We start from the raw sequence: 26,448 nt of genomic DNA, 5'->3' as shown, positions 1-26,448 counted from the left end.
TTGAAGCCAGCAGTTTCTAATCGTGACAGGTGAATGTTTTATCTATGAAGTTTGTATACACATTCGTATACACACTATTTTTACGCTGTCTTTGTGTTCCATTCACACAACTTGCTGGTTTAAAAGGTTATAACAGCCAAGAGTCCAAGTGTAAAAGCCCCAAACAGAAGAAAACGATACTGCGTTAATGAAGTAGATAAAAATGCCTTCTGGATATGATGATATCATTATGGCCATCACAATGAACAGCGAGGCAGAAAACATTCACCTGGTTTTAAATTCAAAAAGATTCAGAAAAAAAAAAATTCATTTAAATTCAAAAGATTTGCCGAGATTCACGTCTAAATGGATGAATGAGCAGAAAGGTAATTGTGTGCTATTTTAATGTAACAAAACCAAAATTGCTCAAACAAAAGTGTTTCTATGTACCGCGTGGGGTTCTGCTTTACTGAATTTATGTTTATGACTCTGACAGGCTACAAAAAAAACCACAATAAAATAGACATCAACACTAAATGTGCACCTTTATTCTTTTACAAGCAAACTGTCACAATGCTCACTAAAAAGCTTTCAAAAACTAATAACTAAGTGAAATATTAGACTTAATGACTTCAAATATCTTGCAACAAGCTATTTAAGCCACTCTAAAAACAAACCTATTGAACAGCAGAAACATATATGCCAAACAAAGAGCAGAGAAATGGTGTTCATCCAAATCATTTGTAGTCTTCTCACTAACTTTAGTAAGATCTAGATAAAAACAATTTTGCTAGTTTTATATTTCCTTTTGGTCTGAATCTTCCTTTATTTTCTTGCTACATTTCTCCTAGAGAAAAAGAGATGGCAAAAGTGAAGCGGTACATTCACTTAAACAGGAAAAAGAAAGTTAGATGTGAAGTGGGACAAACAGACTCTGTTCGGATCCTCAGCGCATGTATAGGCATCCCAGAGAGATACCACTTGACTACAAGCAGGAGATTGCTCTAAGGGGCCAGCTAGAGCTCATGAGACCCTTCCACAGCACCTAGATGTAAGGACGGCCTTACACAAGTGTTTCTCCTTCCTCAAGCTGTTGTGCCCACTCTTCTCACTCAGCTTCTCCCTGTAACAGACCTACATGTATTTCTTTTGATAGTGTTCTCAGCGGCAACGACCAGCACTGCTCACTGGATCACAGAAAAATAATCATAGCCATAGAGTTAAACATGAAATCACACAAGCATGTAAACCCAGACATTAAACAGCTCCTAAATGCTGCACCTTTCTGTCCTCTGCAGACAGCACATGTCCCCTCCAGTATTTGCTGAGGGCAGACATAAAATGCGCGCATGCATTTGAATGTTGACACCATATGGACATTGACCTGAGTTTTTAAACACACCGTGATTAATCTTTCGGGGTTAAAGGAGATAAACTGTATGATGAAGTATTTCCTCACCCCAGTAAGAAAGCCATAAATAAGCTGCAGAGGAGAAGCAGCGAACAGCCCTAGTAGCAGACTTGGTCTAGAGCAGATGAGAACAGTCATTAACACAACATGCACGAAGAACTGATGGGCAGGAACACGGACTGTACCTTCATAATGGAAAGGCCACTTCCCTGTGCTGGGAATGCACACAACCCTTCCTGCTGAGCACATACTGCTCCAAATCTTAAAAAGCAAATGAGGCTTAATACTGAAGCGTAAGGTTGGCACTTATTAATGACATTAAACAATATCAGTGCATCTTTTTTTGACTATTTTGCTTATTATTTAACCTTGCTTGGCAATTGACTCCATACATACCCTGTCCATGGGGAGTGCCTTCTTCTGTGAACTTTGGTTCACATCATTGCCTGTGGGATAATATCAGTTATCACATCAGTATTTTCACTAACTTAATACATAACCTTGCAGCATTCCAGAAGCTGAATAGGCAGCATTAATAGTTTCATAGATTGTTTCTCTCGAAGTAATTTATTAATAGGGGCAATAAAATAAAACAGCATTAATTTTCTAAATCTATTAATCTACACACACACACAAAATGCAAATTTATTCAGATTTATCGATCCCTATCTAAAAGTCTGCCAGAATTATTTCCTTTGCTTCTCATTCTATGAAGCATTCAGGCTTATGTCCTTGATTTGGTGAAGGGTAAAATCTACTAATTAGAAAGAAGGTGTTAGAATTGATGGTTTCCAGCTAAATAGAGCTCAATAGTAGATTCTCAATTAAAGCTCCAGAGTGTTGAGGTGGTAAATCCAAAGAGGAGATTTTGTTTTAGCAGCATTCTTGGTTTTGGTGGTTTTTTAAAATAATAATTTGAAATTTTGGAGGCAATCACATATTAAAGATTTATACTCCTTTTTCCCTGTTCTCCTTTTACCTAAAAGCAAGCAAATACAAACCCTAGAAGACTTATTCTTCATTACCGAAGTCCCAAGCCTTTTGTTAGTAATGGAATAACTGCATTCAGGGCACAGTGCGAGGACAGCTTTGATAGTTACATTAAATTGTATTGCAGTTACCTTCGGGGAGCTGCAATTTGTTTATTGCCAGTATGAAACCAACTACTATTCTCCACCTTACCAGTGTGAAGAAAGAAATCATCATTCATCCAAGTGCTGCCTTAGATCAGTCTGAGAGCAGTAGTTTAATTATATACTTAATGTGTTCAGAAAAAACGCGTGGATGTTTTGTGTTCATATTTTTAACCTTACAGACTGTAGAAAACACTCCTCCCATCCTTCTTATAAAGTCATATGCTTTTTCATAAGCCCTTCAATTAAACACAAGTCTATCAAATGTGGCTAGAGGCATTTAAAGGTTGTTGGGTTCCGTATCTGTGAGCTGTAAAGCATTTTATCCAAAATAAACAGCTTAATGAACTTCAACCTGGACATCTCAAGTCAAAGACTTGCATCGATAGCTTGTATTCTCTAGTACAACAAATATTATGAGTTCGTTACTTACCTTCTCCATTGAACTGACTGAAAGTCAACAGCCGATGTCTGAACTTTTCATTTTCTTCGAGCATTTTTGAAATTACTTTCCAGACTTTAAGCCAGACTTTGGACTGAAAGATGAAAACGAATTTTCTCAATGAAGCATATAAAGAAGTTTGTGCAAAAACATCTCTCGTGTTGCAGAACCTTGAATTCCTCAGCATGAGCATGAAGGCTGTTTATCAGTTAAGGGTTTGGGAGGGGGGGAAGGCAGGAGGTGACATCAAAGGGGAGAATTGGAAGAAGGATATTTCAATGGAATATACGGGAAGAGTCACCTCAATTTAAAAGTCAGCAAACTTTGAATTACTCTGTGCTTTTCCACATGAGAAATCATGCTACTTCCTTGCCTAGCATTCTTTCTTATCCAGGACTTGTAAACTGCCCTTGTAGATAAGAGCTTATGAAAACCTGTGCAGAGACATTAAAATCTCTTCAAAGTCATTCAAAATGGGAGAAAAATTAGAATAACACAAAATCGCTCATTTTTTTCTGAGCGAGAACTTTCCTGTATAATTCCACACCAGTGTAATTCAGTTCCCATGCTTAAATTCCAGCATAGCAATGGCCTGGCCTATTTCATATCAAGTTGGTATTAATCTGTTTCATAGACGCTGATGACTTTTATTTTAGAGACATAAAACTACATCGATAGAGGGTTTATTTCAAGCATGCATTAAAAATACTAATTCAGAACTGTTGACAAAGGCATTCAGACAAAGAGGCAGACTAACTAATATAAATGGATGTTAACATGCTAACGTTATGACTTTTGCTGGACCCCATCCGTGAAACTAGTTTAAATCTAGAGATAATTCCTTGCTCATGGACATTTATTGCTAAAACGTAATGCATTTTCCTCGTTCTTTTTGAAGACTATTTAATGTACTAGAAGAGTGATATTACAGCATGTTATTAGCTGTTCCTCTGAAGTCCATAATATTTTTCTGGTTTTCAATCAAGTATCTGTAACATTGCTATATTATAGTCGAGCTGATTACTTGCACCTAACACATTACAAAATCTCATCATGAGTTGCTCTTTTAATAAATGTGCCTCTGTAAATTTCAAGCATTTGTTGAACTACTGAACAGGAACAGAAGCGCGTTTATGAAACAGAGAGTAATTTCGCATCTCTGTTGCTGCCATGTTTATTCCCATTGTTCTTGCCTTCATTTCTTTCTCACCCGTGGAATTTCTTTGCTTAAAACAAAAAAGGGAAGAGGATGTGCAGAAGTTTTTACCTGCCACATTTCACCAACCGAGGTGTGCAGTGCCCTGGCCCCAATCCAGCAATGCATTTCTGTACATGCTTTAAGTCAGCAGAACACTCTCAATCCTCAAGGTAAGCACACACACTTAAGTGCTTTATTGAATGAGAGCCAGAATTTTAAAGCCCCCAGAGAGGGAAAATAATCCCACTTTTCTTTTCAGTAACTGAGGCTTTCAATAACAGACTACGAGTTCAATCTTCTAATCTCCTTTATGTACTCACATAGACTTATACAGAACAAGCAGGAAGCTATTATCTCCCATGCAAAGGCAGCTAATTCAGCTCCCACATTTCATACCTTCTTCTTTCGTTTAATTACTTTTTCAACGTTTCTTGAAGGGAAGGGAAAGTCAAAGGCATCAGCCTTTTCCTCTCGAGGGTCACCTAGGAAGAGAGTTCAGAAAGTGCTTACAATAAATCCCCGAGGAGCTGCTGGGCAAGCAGTGCAGCTGAGTGAAAGTGTGAGCCACGTGGTGATGCTGAACACATGTGGGCATGTTCCCTCCTGCAGCAGGGCTGCAGGCAAACCAGCATCCTACAGGCCACTATGACCCGGGTGCCTGTTGTGGGAGCAGGGCTTCCAGTTCCCAGCAGGCTGCCTCTGAGCCACCAGCTGGCATCACTTAGAAATCAATCCAGCAGAACCGGTGCTATTAATTACAGACTAAAGTAGCATTTCCCTTTGTCATCTTTAGAAAAAAAAATAGCTTTTAAGAGGAAGAAAAGATACAAAAAAGAAAATATCTGAAGATCAAGTTAGTAACACTCAGAACCACCATACCTTTATCACTCAGCATTTCATAGGATCATAGAATGTCTTGGGTTGGAAGGGACCCCAAGGATTATCAAATTCCAACCCTCTGCCACAGGCAGGACCACCAACCTCCAGATCTGGTACAAAACCAGGCTGCTCAGGGCCCCATCCAACCTGATCTTGAACACCTCCAGGGACAGAGCATCCACAAAGAGTAAGACAATCCAGATTGTGGCTTTCCGGACTATAACAAGACACTGAATCTTGATGTCAATTTAAATCTAGTCTGATGCTTTCTATTCTTTTCCAACTCCCAATCCCAGCTTCTCCTCCAGAAGCCGGGTCACGCTCTCTGTTTTCACTCCGATTCATCTTATGCAGCAGAGCTATGTTTCATAACAGATTGCAGCCAGCGGGAAACTACTCAATCTCTTTTTCTGCACTTTAACTAAATAAAAGGCACCCACACCCATGCCCATCCCAACTTTGCTTGGTCCCAGCCACACAGGAAGAAAATTAAGAAACATCTTCAAGCAGTTGCAGTGTGGAAGGAGCGAGAAGCACAGCAGCACTCTGCTTAGACAGAAATTGCTTGAGGAGAGGCAGAAAGAGCCCAGAAATAAAGTATATAACACAGCAGCTCTGTGGATATCACTTAGGAGTTGGACTTTATGATTTCTATGGGTCCCTTCCAGCACATTACAAAAGCTTTGGTTCACCTTCTAGCATACACGGTCTGACTGGGCTACCATGTGGCAACGGCCTGCCCCAGAGGAGGACATGGCGGAGACCTGAGCACAGCCCACACTTCCCTGAGCCATTGGGGTTCCCCAGGTTCAACAGCACATACCACAGCGCAGGCTGACGTGCTTCACCCCACCGCAGCCCCCTGCGGCCTGCACTCCATCGACAGCAGTTGTCAGCCCAGGGTCAGCCTCATCCCTCAGCATCTGGGCGGCCCTCCGCCCCCTGGTCCTGTTGGTGAGACTCTGATGGGAAAGCAGGCTCCCAGCCCCTTCTCTTTCAGCCTGCTGACAACCCTTGCCATAGCGGATGATGGTTCCACAACGGTGGGAGCCGAAGCTGTGGACATAAACATGCTGCACGTGCAGCTTCGCCTTGCCACGGCCTGGCTCCATGCTGGCGGGCAGCCTGCAGTGCTGTGAGGTGCTGAGCAGCTGGCAGGAATGCAAAGCACCCTCCTGCCCTGTCCTATTGGCTGCCACTGCCCCAGGGTAGCATTCTGGCTTGGCAATAAGAAACAGAAAGGATGAGCAGTCTGAGCAGGAAGGAATAACGGAGGACAGTGCAAAGCAGGCCTTTGTACCATCCAGTCACACCAACACAAAATGGTTGCCCACAGAATTCCAGCAGTTCAGAAAGCATCTTTGGTTTAATGATCCCGCTCCAAGCTGGGTATAACCCAGTTCCCTGCCTCAAAAACCATCCCCCTGAGATAGTAATTTACTAAGTTGTCTTTGGCCACCATTATAGAATCACAGAGTGGGTTGGATGGGACCCTGAAGACCATCTAGCACCAACCCCTACACCATGGCAGGGGTAGATCCCACTTGATCAGCTCACTCAAAGGCCCATCTGACCTGGCCTTAAGCACCTCTAGAGATGGAAAACCCACAGCTTCTGTGAGCAGCCTGTGCCAGTGCCTCAGACCCTCACAGTAAACGATTTCTTCGTTGTCTAATCTTAACCTACCCTCTAACTTTAGTTAAGGTTTAGCATGATGTGTGCAGCCTGAAGCCATACCCCAAACTAACAGCCAACCTGTCAGTGGATGGGTGAGTTCCCAGCCACCTGGTGAGCATATAGGAAACATTAAATACATGTTGTCATTTCATCCTTCAAGCAGCAGCTTGAAATGGACACAGGCACCGTATGACATTATCACAGTCAGGAGCCCTTCCCCCCAAACAGTCTTTCCATGGGAAGATTGCCACTGCTGCACTGGGGCTAGGAGGTGACAAGCAGGTTTCTGAACCCACTTAAAAGCATACACCCTACTGATGTTTGCTTAGGTATTGACACACCTCTCCATATTATTTCTGGCCATCAGAGGAGGGTGAGAGCCCTCAGGGCTGCTGCCCCTCGCCCCCTTGGCAAGGCAGGATGCTGTGCAGAAGGATCCCACCAGATGGCAGCGTTACCTACTGAACTGGAGACTCCAGCCCTGCAGGAACCTGCAGTGGTACGGGGAGCCAAGGGGCGGAGGAAAACACTCGATGAGAAGCATCCCAGGATTTTCAGCTATTTTATACACTGTCAGAAAACGGCAGTTTGTGTACGCAGTTGAAAAAAGAGGGAAATAACTTCCAGAGGCACAGCCTGACCGTTCGCCAGGGTATTTTTTTCCTCTTCATTTCCCAGAGATAAAGAAAGGGGCATCTTTAGCAGTCTCTAAAGCATAAAGAACAGAAAGGAGGTTGTAGATATCTAACATAACCAACAAGCCAGTCACCTCAAAAAGATAAAATACAATCCATCAGGGATTGCCTCTCTCTGTTTCAAAGGTCTGAGCTGACATTCTGGCTTAGTGAGTTAACCAGTGCATCTAATTTGAGGGAATTAAGCACAGAATGAGGTAACCAATTAAAAACTGGTCCTGCAGAGCAAACTTCATGTTTGTTAATCACAGAGCCTGGGTAAGAAAGCACATCTCTTGCTGAAGTACACAGGTCTTGTTCCACATCCCCCCCCTCAAGCACAGAAATACAAACCTAAGCAGGACCCATTTCAGTACACGCTCTCATTACACTTTGCATGCACACTTGCTGCTGTATGTTCCTGAACAGGAGCTCACCTTGCCAGCTGGCAGGCTGCTCCCTTCCTATGGCCCTTTCACAGGGCATCAGAGCTGCCAAATCAGTGGTTCATTCATCTGTATTTGTGGCGTATTCTCTCACCCTATTAATACAAATGCACATTCCTCGTGTAACACATTTTGCCTACTTTCCACAGCAGTGCATTGCCAGGACTTCAATGTCAAAAGCAAATTCAGCTGAGACCCCATTTAGAAACTACCTCTGCTGACAAAAATCAATGCCTCCCTAAAACCTCTGAGAAATCTGCAGAACTGGGTAAATTCAGCTATTTTCACTGTTCTGCACCACCCCACCCCCCCTTTCCACCTTTCCCAGTGTGAGCAGGCCAGCAATCAGACCCTGCTTTGCTACTCCTTGCTGTGAACAAACTGCTCAGCTTTTCACCACGTCTTCAACCACGTAGGTAAAAATAGAGCAGGCAGCAGCTCTCAGCCTGCACCTCGTCACACTGCTTGTTTTGTATTCAAATGTCAGCTTCTCCAGCTCAGAACTTGCATTGTTTCCTGAATTCTATTGTTTCGGTTTTACTTCGGCCAAGCATGCATCATCTCCTGCTGACCTCAAATACCAGTTTAAAATTAGATAGGTTTGGTGGTAGCACGCCTTTCCATTTATACCAGGAAGGAAGGAAGGAGCCAACAGGGCATTGTTGCATGTGCTTCTAGTGATGCATCTCATGTCATCACCCTGCAAAAACAAACCTTGCTGTTGTTTGAGAACTGTTCTTCTATGAGGACTCTTCGCAGTGGGCTACAAGGAATTATTCAACACAATTCTAGTAAGGCGGGTGGTTGCTTATTAAATATTACATTAACCCGATCAAATTGTGAATTCATCTGAAATATGAATTTTAACCTTGTTAACAGAGAGTTTCATGTGAAAAATACGCTAATTCTGAGAACAGCTCCAGTCAAACCTTGTTAATTCTATCCTTGACAGCAGCACAAACAATAACAGTATCTCTGTCATCCTCATAGAAGACTTGATAGGAGTTGCTGGAGTGAGGTATTCCATCAGAACGAGGTGACTGTACAGAACACTCACTGGACAGCATTTATTAGTATAACTGGGAATCATCATCAAAACAAATCTTGCCTCTCCAGGTAAATGCAAGCAATGTGTTATGCCTGCAGTTTTTGCTTACCTGTATAATTTGCAACAGATCTCACAGTTAATTGTGGAAGCGACAAAGCAGCACAGCAGAGATGTAAAATGGCCAGCTGCCATTTCAACACACCTGCACTTCATATTAATGAAGCCGCATGTCTCAGATTGCCTTACAAACCATACGCGTGGGAATCACTTCATCCACACCACTCATAAGGAGAGGCTCATTTCCCCATTTATTCATGCTGCAGATAAAAATATTTAGCAGACTATAAACTAAGTTTGTTACATAAAAGCCTGAGTCTCCCCTTGAGAGATTTTCAAGTCACTGAGAAGATCCACAGGCCTTATAAATAAAAGCCAAGTCAACAAGACGAGAGCCTTCGGTTTGGAAGAATTTTGTGTTAAGGTACTTGAATAAAGATTCCCGATCTGAAACAAAAGCATAGGGGGACCCAAAAAGGGGGAGGGGGTAAATCACTGCTGAGAATACTGGCTCAGTACCGCATATGAAAAGCAAAAAGCAATAAATCATCCTCCAAATTTAGAAGCGACCAAGGTCTTCCAAGTCTACTTGTCCCGGCACAGAAACTAGTGCTTTCTTAGCTTTGGAAATCCAACACAATATCAGCCCAAAGCATGCCTGCTTAACCACCAGTGCACCTGCCTGCACACAAGACAGCCTTATCTACCTGTAGTATAAATATCACTGAACACCCCCTTTAGCAGAGGGTCCATTCTGTAACAGTAGTTGGGCCTTTAGCAGAACTGTTCCAGTTCACTCACTTCCTATTCCCAGAGACACAAGGATGCTGCCAGGAAAGGAACAGAGCAAGGCTTCTGTCTGTGGGCACTGCCAGCTCTGCACAGAAAACCGAAGCAGTCGCTGCTTTGTTCTGCCATCAAATCCCTCCAAAGACACCCCTCTGTATAAGCAACCCCTGAGCAAATTTCCTTGCTATCGACTGAAGAACTGAGTTGATTGTGGCAGTGTGTACTGAGCAGCATCTGCCTGTGAACAGCTGGCTCAGTACAGCAGAGCTGGAGGCTACTGCCTGCTGCTTACAGCGATAATGTTCCTCCAATACCTAAAAATCACATTTAACTCACTGAAAGAAAATTGAGAAACACTTGGCAGGAACGTACTCCATACACAAATTAGTACTGGGCACATGCTTAAAGTGACAAGGATTGTCATGAGAAATGACACTTTGCTAAACTGACAACTTTATGCTTTCACATGCACAGCAAGGCATCAGCGATCACTAAGCAAACTGGTCCTGGCTAATGAGTCAATAGAAGTGAGAGATGGTGATTTTGGCATGAAAAGCACCAGAACTAATGGAAAACCAAAAAGTGTTCTCACGGTGTTGTGCCCAGAGGATTTAATTGCAGCCTTTGTCATTCACCAAAATTAACTTTGAGGAAGAAAAATACAATCAGGAACAATTGTTATCTCTTTTCCATATTTTATAGAGTAATGCAGGGTGGCAACTGAGAACGAGCCCAAACGCAGCAACTATGAATGCAGAAATAAAGGGAAAGAGCTGCTTACCTTTGGAAGGCCTCAGGCAGGCAAGGATCTCCAGCAAGAGATACCCTCACCTTCACTGCCAACCCTTAAATGAGGTCTGGGAAGGGGTGGATCCTGGCTCCAGCCCTTCTGGTCACTCAGCTGCATTTTGTGCACCTGAGCTCCCCTGGGTTGGCCCTGCCTCCCACCAGGTGCTCCATCACTCAGGCTGTGACTCAGCATTTCCACTACATATAGATACCAGGAGAACTGAGAACTTTTCACCAGCAAGCTCTGGGAGGGACCCTGAACAGCATAGTACCATGGCTTCTCAAGAGCCCTGAGAGAGTTTCCTTTAGTAATAAACACATTCAAATGAATAAACACGATTAAAAAACTTCTGACAAGCCATACAAAAAGTCAGCAAATTAAGAGTTTGGGTGTCATGAAAGTAGGCAATACCTGATAGCACTGTTGAAAGCACCAAGTTTTAGAATGACCTTCTCTCCATCTTAGGGAGTTCAGTAACACCTTTGGAGCACTGATTCAGCCTCTTCACACCCCTTCAATTTCTATGACTGGGAAGACAGCTGCAAGTATATTCTTATCCCAGAGGCTGTTTTTCATACTGGCAGACTGAATCAGCTTATTTTACACAGAGGAAGAGATGTCAGTGTTTTTTTCCTCATCTATCCTTTCTAAGGCTATTACTTGTCTTAGATTTCCTGTAGGCTAGCAATGTGCATTTTGGACTGCGGCTGAGCGGGCTTTCATTGCACTGAATAAACAGCAGCTGGAGAAGCAGGACAGACAGTAGAAACTGTCCGACAACAACTTGACAGCCGGGAGACTCTCTTTAAAACATACCTTAGCCTTCAGCTCTGTCCTAGATGGGTTTTATCCATCTCCACCCCAACTGAGTTCCTCCACTGATGCGGAATGTAGCAGTTCATTTAGCGAAAGCAGCGCCCTAGAGAAAGCTGGTGGCTGGCTGTGCTCAACGAGCAGTTTGTGCTGAAAGAAAGTATTTGAGATTCATGTACTGTGGAAATGCTGAAATTCTACCCTACAGGCAAACCTCCACCTTCTGGAGTCAGCTTGGAGCATTTATTTATAAGTTCGGGACAAACTGAAATCCAAAAGAGATTTGATATATTATCTTTCCTAGAATGTACTTCTCAGCAATTCAAAATCAGCCGAGGCCATTGCTAAAAAGGTGATCATTTTCAGTATGGAACACCCCAGACTTCTGGTATTTCACCTTATTAAGGTGATTTTTATTTTAAGACACTAATAAATTAAATCTCATTACATAGGCAAATATTCACAAAGTATTCTGCAGTCTCCAGAGGGGAAAAGCTCTTAATTAATTTACACACCAACCCGAATTTATCTTGATAAGCACTGGTGAACTCGAATGAGTGTGGGAGTGTCTTGTCTGTGGAAGGCATCGCTCGTTCTACCAGCGTGGCTCAGGAGACTTAAAAAGCCCATATTGGAGGACCAAATTTCAACTCCATCCTGCTTGTTAGAAACCATTACCAGATAAAGCACTGATAAGCACACGCTTTCTAGAAGACCACTCCGCACTTGAAAGCGCAGTCAAGAGCTCATCATCACACTGGGAGAGGCCAACCTGTAACTATTTCCTAGTAATAGGAATACAGAGAATGGAGAGATACTTCCCTTACCAGCCAATACTCTGTCCGATGCAAAATGCAGCAACATGGAGCTCAGCATTTGCCAGGCAGACCTCCCATCCCATCTCCAGCCTCCAAAGTTTACCAGCATTTTGTGATCATTTTTTAAACAGCCGTTTCAAGGGACTGAAAGTACCTCATGGAGTCACCAGCCATTTTTTTTTCCCTTGTTAAAAAGGCATTAGCTTCTAAGTTTGCATCACCCGAAGCCACCGGGAATGCAAGTGATTAGCACCTTGCAGAACTAATCCCATTACAGCTCGATTCTGCATTTTCTGCAGTGCCCATGGAAATAATTACACTCAACATCTATAAAACATTTACAACACAAGAGATTAGCAGCCCAGATGCCAACAAAAAAGCACTGGTCAGCACAATGCTACTTGTATCAAAGTTTAGAAAACAAACAAAAATGAATGGTGGAACTCCTATTCACTAAGGACAGCCTCTGAAGGCCAGATACAGTAGGTGGCAACTCTTCACAGGGCTCCTTAGATATTTCAGGATCAGGTATTTGAAATCGATGCTGACACTAACAAGCTCATAGTATCATAGTATCATAGTATCGTGCGAGTTGGAAGGGACCTTAGAGATCATCGAGTCCAACTCCCGGGTTTCGAGCTCATCTAAGAACGTTCTTTAAAATTCCAGACTTATTCCTTCTGGGAATATCAGATCACGACTGCGAGGCAAGTGAAAAGCAATCCTCGTCTGTCTGCGCCATGCTCGGACAGATCCTTGCCTGGTTATCTCTTTGTCCCAGCTACATGGTGGTTTCTGACTTATGCCATGCATTGCATGTGCCTCAGTTGTATTCTTCTCATTAAACACGTCACCTGCCCAGTTAGCTTGATTTCTCAGCTGCATAGCGTTTATCCTCTTTGTCCCTGTGAATTAATAGCAGAGAGCAGAAAGAAATGATCCAATTCCTGGTTAGGTTGATACTCTTATGGCTGTGAAAAAAAAGAAGAATAGAAATGGCAGCGCTGAAGCTGCTGAAAGGTTTTTCCAGAGATGCATAAGATTTCACAACAAGCACCAAATCCACAACACTTAAGTAGTTCGCATTCAACATTCCCTAAAGACAACATCTGCACCTAAGCAGTAAGAACGGTTCTTCTTACAGCCTGATTCAACGAGCAGCAGTTCTGCAGCCCTCCAGACATCACCCCTCCCATTTCTGCTGCGCCGCACATTTATCTTGCGGTGCTTTAACGCTGTGTTCTGAGCACTCAGCATCTCTCCGGTGGTTACAGCCTCTCTCACACGCCCTCTATAAAACCACGCTCAGTGTTCTGACCAGAACAGGACTGCAGAACACGGCCTTGTGTACTTCACACATCATACAGTCAGACACACGCTCACTCCATCAGAATCACCTCCGTAGCCCCTAGGAGCTGCAGTCACAAAGGAACAGCGATTGGCTGGAAGCTTAAAGAGACAAAAAGAGGTTAAGGGGAAGCATTGAGTTAAAAGTTTTATTCATTCAACATCTCACATTACAAATATTTAAAAATTATATGCATACTGGTATAAATAGTCATTTGCAAACTATTTAATAACATTAATTTTCACTAGCACTTCAACAAATGAACTCTTTAAAAAAAAAGTAACTTGTGTTATATAACTTAGAGTAGAACATACAAAAATATGAACTTAAACGTGAAAATGACTTTAATAAAAAATGAATTACCCTTATTTAAAATGCTATAATAAATACTACAACCTCCCCATACACAGTAAAAACTATATGGAAATTCAGCCAAGTAGTACAATTAACTGACATACTTAAATAACTTTTCCTTCTGATAATATGAGCAATACATCGGGGGGGGTGGGGGGGAAAAACATATTAGGGATTAGTAAAAACTAGACACCCACTTGCTAAAAGTTTCACTTCCAAAAAATATAACAAAAAAAATCTGATGAAAATTATAAAAACTAATTATACTTTAAGATTTAAAAATATAAAAAATAAAACAGTTGAATACAATATTGTCCCAATTCTTACAACGCTATCACAGTAGCTTTAAAATAATAAAATAAAGCAAATGACCAAAAACCTTTTATTCCATTTTTTTTTTCTTTTAAAAATAATCTCAAATTTACATTAGTAGAAAGATCGATTTCTGATTCTTTTTCTTTAGAAACGCCAGCAAGAAAGAGGATTCACTACAACAGTAGAAAATGACATTTTTAAATGTCTGCAATTAAAAACAAAGAATTACACTGCAAAGATCTTCCAGAAGTCTGAAATAGGTATTGCACATAACTTGAAGTTAACTTGCCACAATTCATCACATTCAAGTTTTAAATCACCTTTTTAACAGAAGGTTTCAACTCCTCTAAAAACAAAAGGGGTGAATTATCAAGTCTTTCCAACAGCATCCTTAGAAAACGCTAAATTCATTCACTGCAAGTTTTAGATTTGCATTCTGCAGAGGTCTGTGTATGGAGAAGTATATACTATACCAAAAAAGCACGGGGCAGTGGGGTTCCTTTACATACAAAATAATCAGAAACACTTTATTTTACATTGCAAAAATAACCATGTAATTACTCTGTAACTACACTGTAAATACATGGCCGGTGCCATGCTAGTGTGATTAAAACTACATGCTCATCAACCCCTTTGCAAATCGAAGTGATACCCTTAGACCGGTAAACCGATTACATGTCAATTATGTTTGGAGCTACACGGTAACCCCAACTACAAATCCCATGTAATCAGAAGGACACGTCGTCGCCATTGAAGTACAGAGTAATGTCTATAATTGTTTATGCCCTGTAAATCGAAGTGTAACCAAATAATCTGTAAACACGCTTGTCACACAATCACAAGTGAATATTAGTAGAGTAACAACTTCTTACATTAGTCATGCATACTAACATTACACACCTGCCACCTAGCAGGCTCTCTTTTATTCTTTAAATATAATTTAAAAGAGTAGACACATTTCTGCATCAAACACCTAACATCGATTTTTAATTAATATTAAAAATGGCTAAACATTCACCAAAAACGTCTGCATTTGTGTATCATCTTTAAAAACTCAGTAAGAAGCGGTAGACAATTTCGATGTTTCTTTGCTTTTAAATCCTACGCTATATCGATGCATTTAAATTTCAGGGTCTAAAGACAGTGTCGTTTGTCACTTTCATGCTTTTTCTTCCTTAATTCTCAACTTTACATAGACTATTTCTTAAATTATATGTACACCAAATACCTGGTGCTGGGCTAAGATGTTTAAGCAACATGCTTTCTTTTCTCTGCAGATTCTAAAATAGCATTGCCAGTGCACAACATCCATAATTCAAAATGTATGCAGAGCACTGAAATGTATAAAAAGCAGAATATAAGAAAATAAAATTTATTAAAATTATTTATATTAAAAAATGAAGTATATGAAGATCTCTCAGTAATAAAAGTACAAAAAGCTACTCTTTGCAATATGAAAAATTGAGGTATTGCATAAAGAGATATCCCGTCAGTGAAAAGTGTGCCTAAAAATGCTCACTGTTGGAAAAACAAGATATACAAAAGTAGTGCATAACAAATATACATTATGTGCATGACAAAATAAGTTAGCTACAAAAACACTGTACCGAAATTCAGCAGGTCATGTACAAAGGGAAAATTATTATTCAAAGCTAGTTCTCAAACAGTGTTATTTCTCGTAATGGTAACCCATCTCACCTGTTTACTGGGTAGGATCGGCACAATAGCACACCCCAAGCCACCTACAAGCATTAAAAAAATTAAAGGAACATTCCAACTCTAATTATGTACTTCAGAGAAAAAAAAGTCCCTGACAATCTACACAAGAGCACTCTGCATTTGCATTACTGTTGTCAATATTTTCAGGGATTTCATTAAAAGCAGCTCCCTTTCTATACTTGACTAATAGACAGCAAATGTCTCCATTTTGACCTTTGGAACTCGAGAAGGTATAGTTCATTAAAGCCTGTATTGAAAATAAAAACTGCTTCTCATAAAGATAATCTGGGCTGAGGGTTGGGACGAGGGGGCCGGCAAACGCTTTCAGCGCAGCAGATGTTTTCCAAGCAGTGCTGAGGCAAGTCTTTGGTCTGAGAGGATCTAAGATGGTACCACGCCAGTCGGGCGGTTTAGAAGATTGCCCCTGGACCTGTTTGGTTGCACACTGCTAAAGAGTAGTTTCACAAGTTGGCCGGGGCGTTAGTTGAAAAGCAAGAAAATAAAAATACTTTTCAGAACTACTCCTTCATTCAGCTATTTCAAACTAAACCCCTGCACCCACTCTTTGTCATTCCATTAACGTGTACTGTGTTAATGCTTCTCAAGGTAGAACTTGTTTATTACAAAGCAGGCATTAACTTCATAACGCTGGCACTTCATATGCCTGCGCTTCTCTATTTCTCCATATTAGGTTCTGAAGAAGAGGAATTTTAGCTGGGATTCTTTCTACAAGAAGAGTAAGAAAGGCATATGCATGCTTGCACCGTTTCATGCACAAAACAGTGCAAAACAAGACCTGGAAACTATGGAGGTTCATGCCTTCTGTTACAACTAAGTTAGAGAGTATTTAAAACTAACTTTACATCCATGACGGGAAACCAGTAAGCAGCTGATTTTACTTTGTGTGACACACTGGAATATCAAAACTTCAGTAAAAATCAGTGATATCCTTGAGGTATCTTAAGGTTTTCTAGTTTTTCATGTCAAAATGGAGAGCAAAGGCTGGCCCCTGATGAACGTTAGTATATTAGGATATAGAGTTATATATAGCCATCAAAAATAAAATCTATATATTTATCCTTCAGGAGAGGAAATGCCAGTTAACTAGTTGTCATTACTCTAGCTTTGGTTGGACTTCCAGGGCTGTAACCAGACAATTGAATTCTCTTCAACATATAGTAAAAAAAAAAAGTGCACTCCCCCCTCAGTAGTAACTTTACTCAACTTTTACATTCAGGAATTCTTAAAATGTAGTCATTTTGATGAAAATATAGTAAGCTCTGCCTATCTCATTACTGATTTGGACGTGGGTGGTAGTCAGAGGCAAGGTCAGATATATACCGAGCAAAAATTTCAGCCTCAAAACCCTTAAAGGATTAAAGAAAGAAAGAAGGAAAGAAAGAAAGAACTATCATTGTTAAAATGCTGCTTCAACTTTACTCATGCATTTTTTTTGTTGCTTTAAACATGCTCTTTCCTCTTGATAGGTAAATGCTAACTTCATCTGTTGCTGGAAAAATCCAAAGTCAAAACAAAACGAGAGGCAAAAAACAGGCTTCCCTGGGGAAAAGTGTCAGAACAGACTGATAGTGTTATTGTTACACGGTTATTTTAATAAAAGTATTCTTATGTTCTTTATTAACAATAATTTAATTAAAAAACCAAAATACTCTATTGTTTCAGTTCTCTTTTCTTAATATTTTTCTCTCCTCTAAGAAAATGTTGCATGAAATTAAGTGTTCTCTCCCTAGTAAAGACAGGAGAATGCAACTCACTTGCAACATGTTATCAATACGAAAAGGAGTTCCCAATACAGTTTTCAATGACAAGATTCTACAAAATACCCATATTATAGGTCATTCTTTCATTATACTATTGTTAAATTACAGACTACTACAAAAGGACATGCTATCTTGAATAAGAGAAAGGGCAGGGTGGGTAGGGACAATCAGGATAACAGAAGAGTGCACTTAATTTGAGGCCTGCATACGAGTGCTGCAGCGAGCATTTAGTTCCAGCGGAATGAAATATGCCTTGGGCGATCTCCTCCCTCCTTCACCAGGGGCTTGTGGAATTCCCTGCCAGCACGTGAATGGATAGCAGCCCAGCAATATTCACAGTAATACTGCAGACAGGTAACATTAGCACAGAAAAATGGAGCAAATTTTCCACCGCAACGGGCCCCCTGACATTCATCACAAAGCTGATCATCCAAGACATATGGCTTAACTTCCACCTGTATGCAGAAAATGAGAAGAAAGTTTACAATTTTAATTACAACGTAGATGAAGACAATTCCACAACATACGCTATGTGCGTTCTAGCAGGGAACAACACATACAAGGTTTTAATGCCAAAACTCAAAGGCACTTAATGTGAGAACAATTCTGCTCCCACAGCCTTCCTCGATCCTTCAAAAACCTCCAGAACCTCAAAAACCTCCGTCATTTGTTTGCAGAAAGGAACAATCAACACGTTGTTGCAGAACCGATACGCGCAGATTCACGTCAGAATGCTGGAGAATTCTGGGGATTTATTTTTAAGTACTGTGATGCACCATTAAGCTCCTATCCGTTCAGGTAGGAATGTAAACTGTTTACACAACACTGCCTGCAGATTAAACTGAGGTTGCAAATTTCAATGTCTGAATCCCCAGCTTTAAAGAAAAAGAAGCAATCATTATCTTCAATAAACAGCACAGCCCTGTTCTCTTTTCCTGTGGCTTTGCTCATTCAGCAGAAAGAGACCCACCTACTCTTGCTGGTATCAAATACGAAGCTTAAAATGGGACTGATGACCATCTACTCAGTTGGCATGAAGGGCCAGATGAGCAGCAGACAAGAAAGAAGAGACATTTCTTTAAGTTCTTAACTGATAATGACTCACAGGAACTTACCAGCTGGTGCTACGAGGATACCTCTACGCTGCAACATCTGCAGGCTACTAGCTTTTCATCTAGGCATTTGCATACCAAAAACAAACCCCTGCCCACAGTGCAGAATGCTGACTGTGTGACAGGAAGGAGAGGCTCGCTGCTCTCAGTATACAAGCTGGCTGGAGTACAGCTAGTTTAGACATGTCTACGTGTTCAAATTGCACTGCCATCCCCTACAGGCTGGGTTTCACCTCATAACCAAGAATCACCCCTGCTCCCACTCCTTCACTCCCTAGGATTATGAAAGGTCCATGCGCACATCAGCAGCACGACAACAAAAGACCTTAAAGAAGCATACAGACAAGTTCCTGTCCTGATTGTGTTTGCGAGCCTTCTCTGAAGCTTGTGCCATCAGGCGTTTTCACAAACATTTCCAAATATCCAAACTGCAAGTGGCATCTCTACATTGTTTTGCATCAGCTTAGGGATGGCTCCTTCTACAACGCACAGATCTCAGCTGTATGCCAGCTGATTCACAAGTTCCTAGAGTGTTAAACTCACCCAATCCTAATATGCCCCAGAGAAGGCACTGCAATAGGTTCGTGTCATTTGTGCGTACAGACTACTTGGGAGACAATACAGCAGCCTTTTCCCCCCTTCTTTTTCTCCTCTCCCACTACTATTGTTTCCCCAGCATTCCTCCAGACCAGCTCAGAAGAATGGATTCATAAAAGAGTAGCAGAAGACTGAAGAGAGCGAGACTTCACTTTCTCCCTTTGTCATCGAGTTTGCTAAGCAGTTTGAGGTTGGGTACTCAGCCATGAGGTAAGAGAAGAAAACACAGCTATGTTGTGCTGACCTTAACGTGGCAGCTCTGCAGCTTTACTGTGCTTGAACATACGTGTTCAGAGGCTGGCTTAGGCTGCAACCTAAAGGCCATACTACAGCACAGGTAATTATACCTCTGCTTGCTTTAGCCTGTTACTGCACTACTAGTTGCTAGTACTGGTTGCTGTGCAAGTTTATAAACCACAGGTATGAGTCAGAGTCCTCAGCACATTTATCCAGTGTGTGCTATACTGCACAGGACCAACACGGCCTGCATTTCTTACCCATGCTGGCACAAGAAATAGCTTATAGTACAGCAACTTCACCAGACACACTTAGGGTGGCAGCACACAGAAGCAGCTCGGTGACAGTAGGCACTGCAGGCCGCTGAGCATTTACTTTGCACTACCTCTCTGAAAGGCACATCTGTTAGCAGCACCTACTTGCCTAATTTTACAGGAAATCCCTTCTTGTTATTACTATCATTCTTATTAGTACAGGAAAACTTAATTAGGGAAAAAAATAAATTATAAATAGCAAGTAATTAGTAAAAAGTATTAGTTCCATGGTTGCCCTTTTGTATGTTTTATGCAACCAACACTCATAACGAATCCTCTGAGCATTATCTCCCCATGGTTTTTCTGAACACACAAAATGGGGAAATACAGAGGAGGAGAGAAGGAAGGGGAAACAGATTGCAAAATACTTGCCAGAGTTCACAATTACTTAAATTTCTAGTCCCGACAGCTTCAATGGACCTATTCACCCAAATGTCTGCTTATGCAAGCAGAAGTTGCACAAGGGCAGCCCAAATTATTTGTTCAAAGCCATACAGCCAACTTATTTCAGAGCCAAGATCAGAACAAAGACATTCCATCTCACAGGCCCTGAGACAAACAGTTGTTCTACCCCAGCTTTATAGCCAAGGGAAAAGTGAAATGATAATCAGCTCATCAGCCAAGTTTGGGGGTTTTCTTCTGTAGTAATAATAAAATTGAAATAGTGACAGTCATGTAAGGAAAATTCAGAGACAAAGCAACAGTGAGAACAACAGATATAGGGATCTCAGTTTCTCAAAACTGAGGCTCAAAGATCATTGCAATGCACTAAGTCACATCTTATATAGATGAGAGGGCAGATTACAGATCTTTTCAACATATTCCTTTAGTTTATGTTAGCAAATTAAGCAACAAATTATTACAGATTATCACGGAAACAATTAACTGGGCAGCTTTTACATGAGATGTGCGGGACGACTGGGAGGCTTTAATGCCTGTCGAAGAGTTCACAGTGCATTACTGTGATGTTCTTCAGAAATACTCAGCATACAATGCATTACAGCAGAGCTACATTCTGCCTATTCTCTACAAAAATGCAGAGCAGGAGTAAAAACTGCTCCACCCTTAGCAGACACCCTCCTTCCTGACATTATACAAACACTACAAGTGCAAATCCTTGCAGTGGGAGTATATGACGAGTGTAATATTCTTATAAAAGGGCAAAGCAGCTGACATGCTTCCCATTATGCTAAGCAATTTGAGAAAGTCAGCTTCACAGTTGCCTCCCACGTTCCAGAAGCAATAGCTTTGCACCACTCCATCATTTTTATTCTGTGCTATATCTTAGTGGCACAATCTAGCCTTAAATATACAATGCATCTGATATAACATTTACAGTCTTCACAATGACGTGCATTTACATGGAAAGCCATTTCTAGAGAAGGCACTGAAAAAAAAAATAGAATACGCTTGAAGACCTTACCCGTTTATCTATCTCTCCATGCTGCAGCTGAACAAAGCGAGCGCTGATAGCAGCTATGTAACTCTGTTGATTAGAAAATGCAACCCGCCCAGCTCCTTTCGGGTACTTCAGCTCAGGGTCTGTGTCAATTCCAGCATAGCACACCCCTCCATAGAGTCGATCCATTATCATAGCAAGTTCCACTAAACCAGAAAGGAAAATGAAACAGTGTGGACTTGGTTATTTTTTCTCCCCCTCTAAAAGCATCCAGTGTGATAGTTGATTTGTATTCATGTGCCCCACTGCAAGTGTCAGGAACACTTCATTGTTTATTTGCTGAAATAACTTCTCTCCCCCCTTGCTCCCCAAATCAGACTGCATATTCAACATGCCCAGTGCTGCGGAACACGCAGTGTACCTGCTCGTAAAGGCCGAGGAACACCACCAACAAAAATGGTTTTTCGTGGGTCAAGAGGCTGTGAACCATCCATAACAAAATCACTATCACTAAGGTTCCAAGGCCGGATCTGAACCTATGGACAAAAAGCCTTTTTTTTTTAACCATTCACAATTCAAAGTATATCAGTAATATAACTTAAAACAGTACTCTACAAAGTAGGAAGCCTCTTAAACTACACTATTTTTTTTTTAACTCCCTATTCAGCAATCATTTCCCAAAATGAAACGTTAATAAACTCCACTTGATTGTACCAAATTTCTTCACTTCCTTGTACCCACATTTCTGGGAAAAAAAACTCGCCCCTTACTTACGCATTTACTTTAATCATGACCAAACGGTGCTGTATGAACCACACTACTGCACACATATCTATACTATTCCTGTTGGTCTAGGCAAGCGTAAGCACTAGACCAGCGTTATCTCAATGGAACAGGCTCAAATGCATGTGTTTACTTACTAAGACAAACTAGCAGCTTTATATTTACCTACTGCTGGCCAAATTTGAAGTGCAAGAACATGACAGAAGTCTCCCAGATTTGCATCAGTCACAAAATCATTTGTATTAATAATGTGCAGTTTTGTGCCATATTATGCTTTTTATTTGTCTCTGTCAGAACAGGTTGCATGCAACACTACAGGTAATCTTAGAATTTGATTCCACAAGAAGCATAAAATACCTGCCTGAAAATATATTTCTTACACCGAAGGTGAAATCCAGCAAACCTTTTTCTAACAAAGCTGTGAGTTGTAACTAGACTTCAACATTTCCTGATAGCTACTTTACAAACATGTTATTCATCTTCTTGAAAACTTAACTTGACAATCTGGGGAAATTTAAACATTACATTCTGAAGGTGGGAGAAACAAAAGGCAAAGAGTACAATTTCTGGTTATTATACAGTGCCGGTCCTGAAAAAGCTACCTACCGGTTTGTCTTTGATAGTGGGGCTGGAAACACAAAGATAGAGCTTTCCATCTTCTTCAATACATGCATCAATCAGTGCCTGCACAGAGCTTTCATCTTGGAACAGCAAAAATGCGTATCCTACCAAAAGGGAAAACCAGCACATAATTTCTTTCCTCTGTTCACCTCATAGTACAGTAACTTAACCCAAAGTTATGCCTGGCACCGTGTCATCGTGCTACTATATGATAAAGGACAAACTCTGAGATGCCCTCACACATTCCCACAACTTCCTGCAAGCCTGCTGACGGTCGTGAAGGAAAGAAGGGAGGGAGATTGCTGATCAACACATTCTCTCCCCATTTCCTTTGAAAAGGAAAAGCCAGTAGTAAGAACTGAACAAAAGCCACAGCTGTGGAGGCACGCTTCCCAGCATGGCTGTTAATATAAGGTGCTAGTACTCTCTGGCATCTGTGAACACTATTTAGCTGCTTTACAGAAAACCAGCCTTGATTATTATTACAAAAGCAAGTAAAGCAGAACAAGGAACAACAGGAGAAAAAAAAGGAAAAGGAAATGCAGTAAAAACAGGAAGTTAAGGAATAATTATTTTAGTACAGAATAATTGCAAAGCTCATTCTAAAATCAGTTTATAACCCAAGGATTCATCATTCTTCCCCCTACACTTCGGTCATCACCACAGAAAATCTCTTTTGAAGTTGAGTCTTATCAGGAAAAAATGAATTCTAGAACAATGATACCATCATCAGATACTTACCCTTAGGAGGAAAATAAGATTTGCTTTCTGCCTTGTGTGGCCAGTCTACAATCAAAGGTCCAAAACGACGAAAGCTAGCAGTGATCTCATCTACACAGAGAGGAAAAAGGCATGAACTGAAATTAAAATCAATTGATTGCAAGACAATTGAAAAACACAGACTTCATTTAGCTTCATTATATAAACAAACATTCCATAACCCTAATGGTTTACCAAATTATAGCAGCACTTACTAGCTGATGGAGCATCTTCAGGACAAGTCAGAACATATGTTACAAAACAAGACAGTTCAAAGATCTAACTTATATTTTTACTGTTGATTTCAAACCCACTAACTGACAGAAACTGAGTCTATACAGCTACCATAACACAGCTTCAACTATTCTGCCACAAAGAGTTTAAAGGCAACTTGCTGATTCGCTGGTGAGCAACCAGCCCTGTCAGAATGGAGAAAAAATGAGCAGACTATCATAGGAGTCAGTCACACCTGTTCATACTGCACATCAATGCCACATCAGCAAATACTATCTGAGCGTGACCTCCAACTAATACAGAGCAAGCTTTCACAACAGTGTTATGCAATATTATAAGAGAGGTGGCAAACAACATTTAACTATAGCAAGAAGCAGCTCTTGCATCCATTTCAAATTTGCCTTCCACCTAAAACTGCTGGTAAAAACGTGCATATTCTAGTCCTGTAGGAGTCTTCTAGTTAAAATTCTTGTTGAAAGTGATTGTTCCACAAAAGACGTTTGAAGCATCACCAGTTAAAGTTCTCTGAACAAGAACTTTTCATTAGAAAAAGGAAACAAAAAGAACAAACTTCCCGTTGCTGGAGTGCCATCTAAATTGGCACAACTCTCAGCTGAATTCTGCTTAAGGTGTTACAGACCCTTCAACAGCAGCTCAGTGTTGGGGTTAGAAAAGGTGCTACTGGTTCTGTTCCTTTCAGCCTGTTTATACGTGCTGATGACATTGCTAATGAAATAGCAGCTCACAAGCCATCGTACTGACAGATGCTTTGTACCCAACAGGTCATCAGAAACGTACCCAGGAAAAGAAGCATGTCAAGGTTACGTGGTGACTAAGATATTAACCAAAGAAAACATTACTTATTACATCTCTGTTCCTACAGCAGATCTTCATTTAGAACAGTATTAAGGCAAATTTCATTTTAAATTACATTACCTAAAACGCGTCCTAGAATTACAGCCAGAAAAAGTTCAGAGTCAGGTGTGAGACACTTTAAATCACATCGTCCTCATTCTAATTCACACTCGTGCATTTAGCAAGAGGAGTGCTGACATCAAGCAACTCCGACACATTCAAGCTACCCTCCCAGCATGCATTTAGCAAAGGGTTTGTGCCCCGATAACTCGGGATCACACACACTGAACTGTTTGTCTCACCTGCTTTTATATCAACAAAGGTGACAAAGAAACAACAACAAAAATACAACAAAAAAACTGTAATAAGATTTTCCTCTCGTAAACATCATGTTAGATTTAACCTTTTAAGTGCTGAAGGAATAAGCCATGGTAAATAGGATAAATGCAGCTTTGTAGCAGGCTGTCATACTGCAGTAATACAAACTGCAGAGCATTACAAGCTCTTTCCCTGACAAAAAAGTAGGGATTAAAAATAATTCCACGATTGGAAAACAATAAAAATTCCATGATTGGAAAACATAAAAGCAACTTTGCAGATTTACAGATGTAGTTCATGTAACCATCCCTACATCATGCTCTATGCACACAAAAAACCCAGAACTTTCTGATGAAAGAAAGCTTCACCACAATTGTGGTTCTCATACTCATGTTAGAAGCTACCATAAGTTGGGATCATGGCTAAAAATCACCTCTAAGAAACCATATGTAAACCTCCACATATGAATTAAGTTACATACACCTTACTAATCTACTAGAAACCCTTTTCCTCCTACTAGCTTCTGGTGCATACAAAATGACTGCAAAGTACTGTGACTTTCAACAGGGGATATTTACTTGTTTACTGTTGTACCACCACCCCCTTTTTTGTATCTTTTTATACTGTAAATGTCAGTTACACGTGTGATAACGTTTCGTTCTTCAGTTGCAAAACAATGTCATAGCCAAAACTAGTCTGAATTATCTCACATTTGCTGCAGAGTAAAAGTGGCAATATACAAAGCCCTATTTACACATCAAAGCTCTTCTGTAGAGTCAGAAAAAACATCCTTTCAGTCAATTAACAGACAAAAGTTTTCACACCACTTTTCTGCCATTAAGCCAAAAGGAGCTTTTCTGGGTAAGACTTTTGGGACGTACCTTCATCGATATCTGGGGGCAGCCCACCAACAAAGACCTTCCGGGAATACCGCTCCACTCGCTCCCCGTTCTGATGGGAGAAGCAGTGAGGTGAGCCCAACCCACTGTGCAGAGTCTGATCACCACGTCCATCATCCAAGAACCCATCTTCCATTGGAAACAGCGAAGACTGACCTGAAGAGGGGGTTAAAAGAAAAAGAAGGAAAAAACATGCTAACAGAACAAAGCACAAACTGTTTTAAGAGGTACTAATGCATATTAATGCTTTTGTGTTGGCAGTAGAACTGTTTGCAGCCTTCCCTTTTAATAAGCAATTCTGTTCTTGATTTTATACGACTCTCAAAGTTTTCATTATCGTTCAGTAACTCAAATGCATTATTTCAGAGCAAAGGTCATAATCTCCCTCATAAAGGCACCTTAACTAACAGAAATTCAAAACAAAATGGTGCTTCAAGTGGATGCTCAGACTACTGTCCATAAATGTCACGTTTCTAATTAAAATCCTTTTAAAAGAACTTTCCAATGAAAAAGAATACAAGCCCCACTTTCCCCCCCATCCCCACCTCTCTTTAGGGTGTTTCCCAATAGCAGACACTGAAAACATTTCGCTTCCCAGTGAACAGCTTCTTACAAGGAAGAGAGAACATTTCACAGCGCAGATGGCAAG

The 26,448-nt window shown here is 40.9% G+C and overlaps 2 protein-coding genes across 3 annotated transcripts in view; both read right to left on the bottom strand.

Moving 5' to 3' along the window:
* Nucleotides 1–528: 528 nt before the first annotated feature.
* C13H5orf47 (chromosome 13 C5orf47 homolog) lies at nt 529–11,923 on the bottom strand. The gene is made up of 6 exons (XM_072348577.1): nt 11,852–11,923; nt 10,515–10,542; nt 4,560–4,645; nt 2,957–3,059; nt 1,787–1,836; nt 529–826 (listed from the first exon to the last, which is right to left on the bottom strand). The coding sequence occupies exons 1-6, from the start codon at nt 11,921–11,923 to the stop codon at nt 776–778; spliced, it is 390 nt and encodes a 129-aa protein (XP_072204678.1). The 3' UTR covers nt 529–775.
* A 1,715-nt stretch (nt 11,924–13,638) lies between these two features.
* CPEB4 (cytoplasmic polyadenylation element binding protein 4) overlaps nt 13,639–26,448 on the bottom strand; it is a 35,329-nt gene continuing 22,519 nt past the window's right edge. For both annotated transcript variants that reach the window (XM_072348697.1, XM_072348698.1), the window contains 6 exons: nt 25,782–25,955; nt 23,476–23,565; nt 22,720–22,838; nt 21,752–21,866; nt 21,355–21,536; nt 13,639–18,126 (listed from right to left, as the gene is read on the bottom strand). In XM_072348697.1, coding sequence (XP_072204798.1) covers nt 17,899–18,126; nt 21,355–21,536; nt 21,752–21,866; nt 22,720–22,838; nt 23,476–23,565; nt 25,782–25,955 — 908 coding nt within the window. In that variant the 3' untranslated portion in view covers nt 13,639–17,898. The remainder of the gene's footprint in view (nt 18,127–21,354; nt 21,537–21,751; nt 21,867–22,719; nt 22,839–23,475; nt 23,566–25,781; nt 25,956–26,448) is intronic.

Source organism: Excalfactoria chinensis, chromosome 13, assembly GCF_039878825.1.
Source record: "Excalfactoria chinensis isolate bCotChi1 chromosome 13, bCotChi1.hap2, whole genome shotgun sequence".
Classification (NCBI taxonomy): domain Eukaryota; kingdom Metazoa; phylum Chordata; class Aves; order Galliformes; family Phasianidae; genus Excalfactoria; species Excalfactoria chinensis.
The sequence above is the reverse complement of the archived record's forward strand: the minus strand, read 5'-3'. Positions and strand labels throughout refer to the sequence as shown.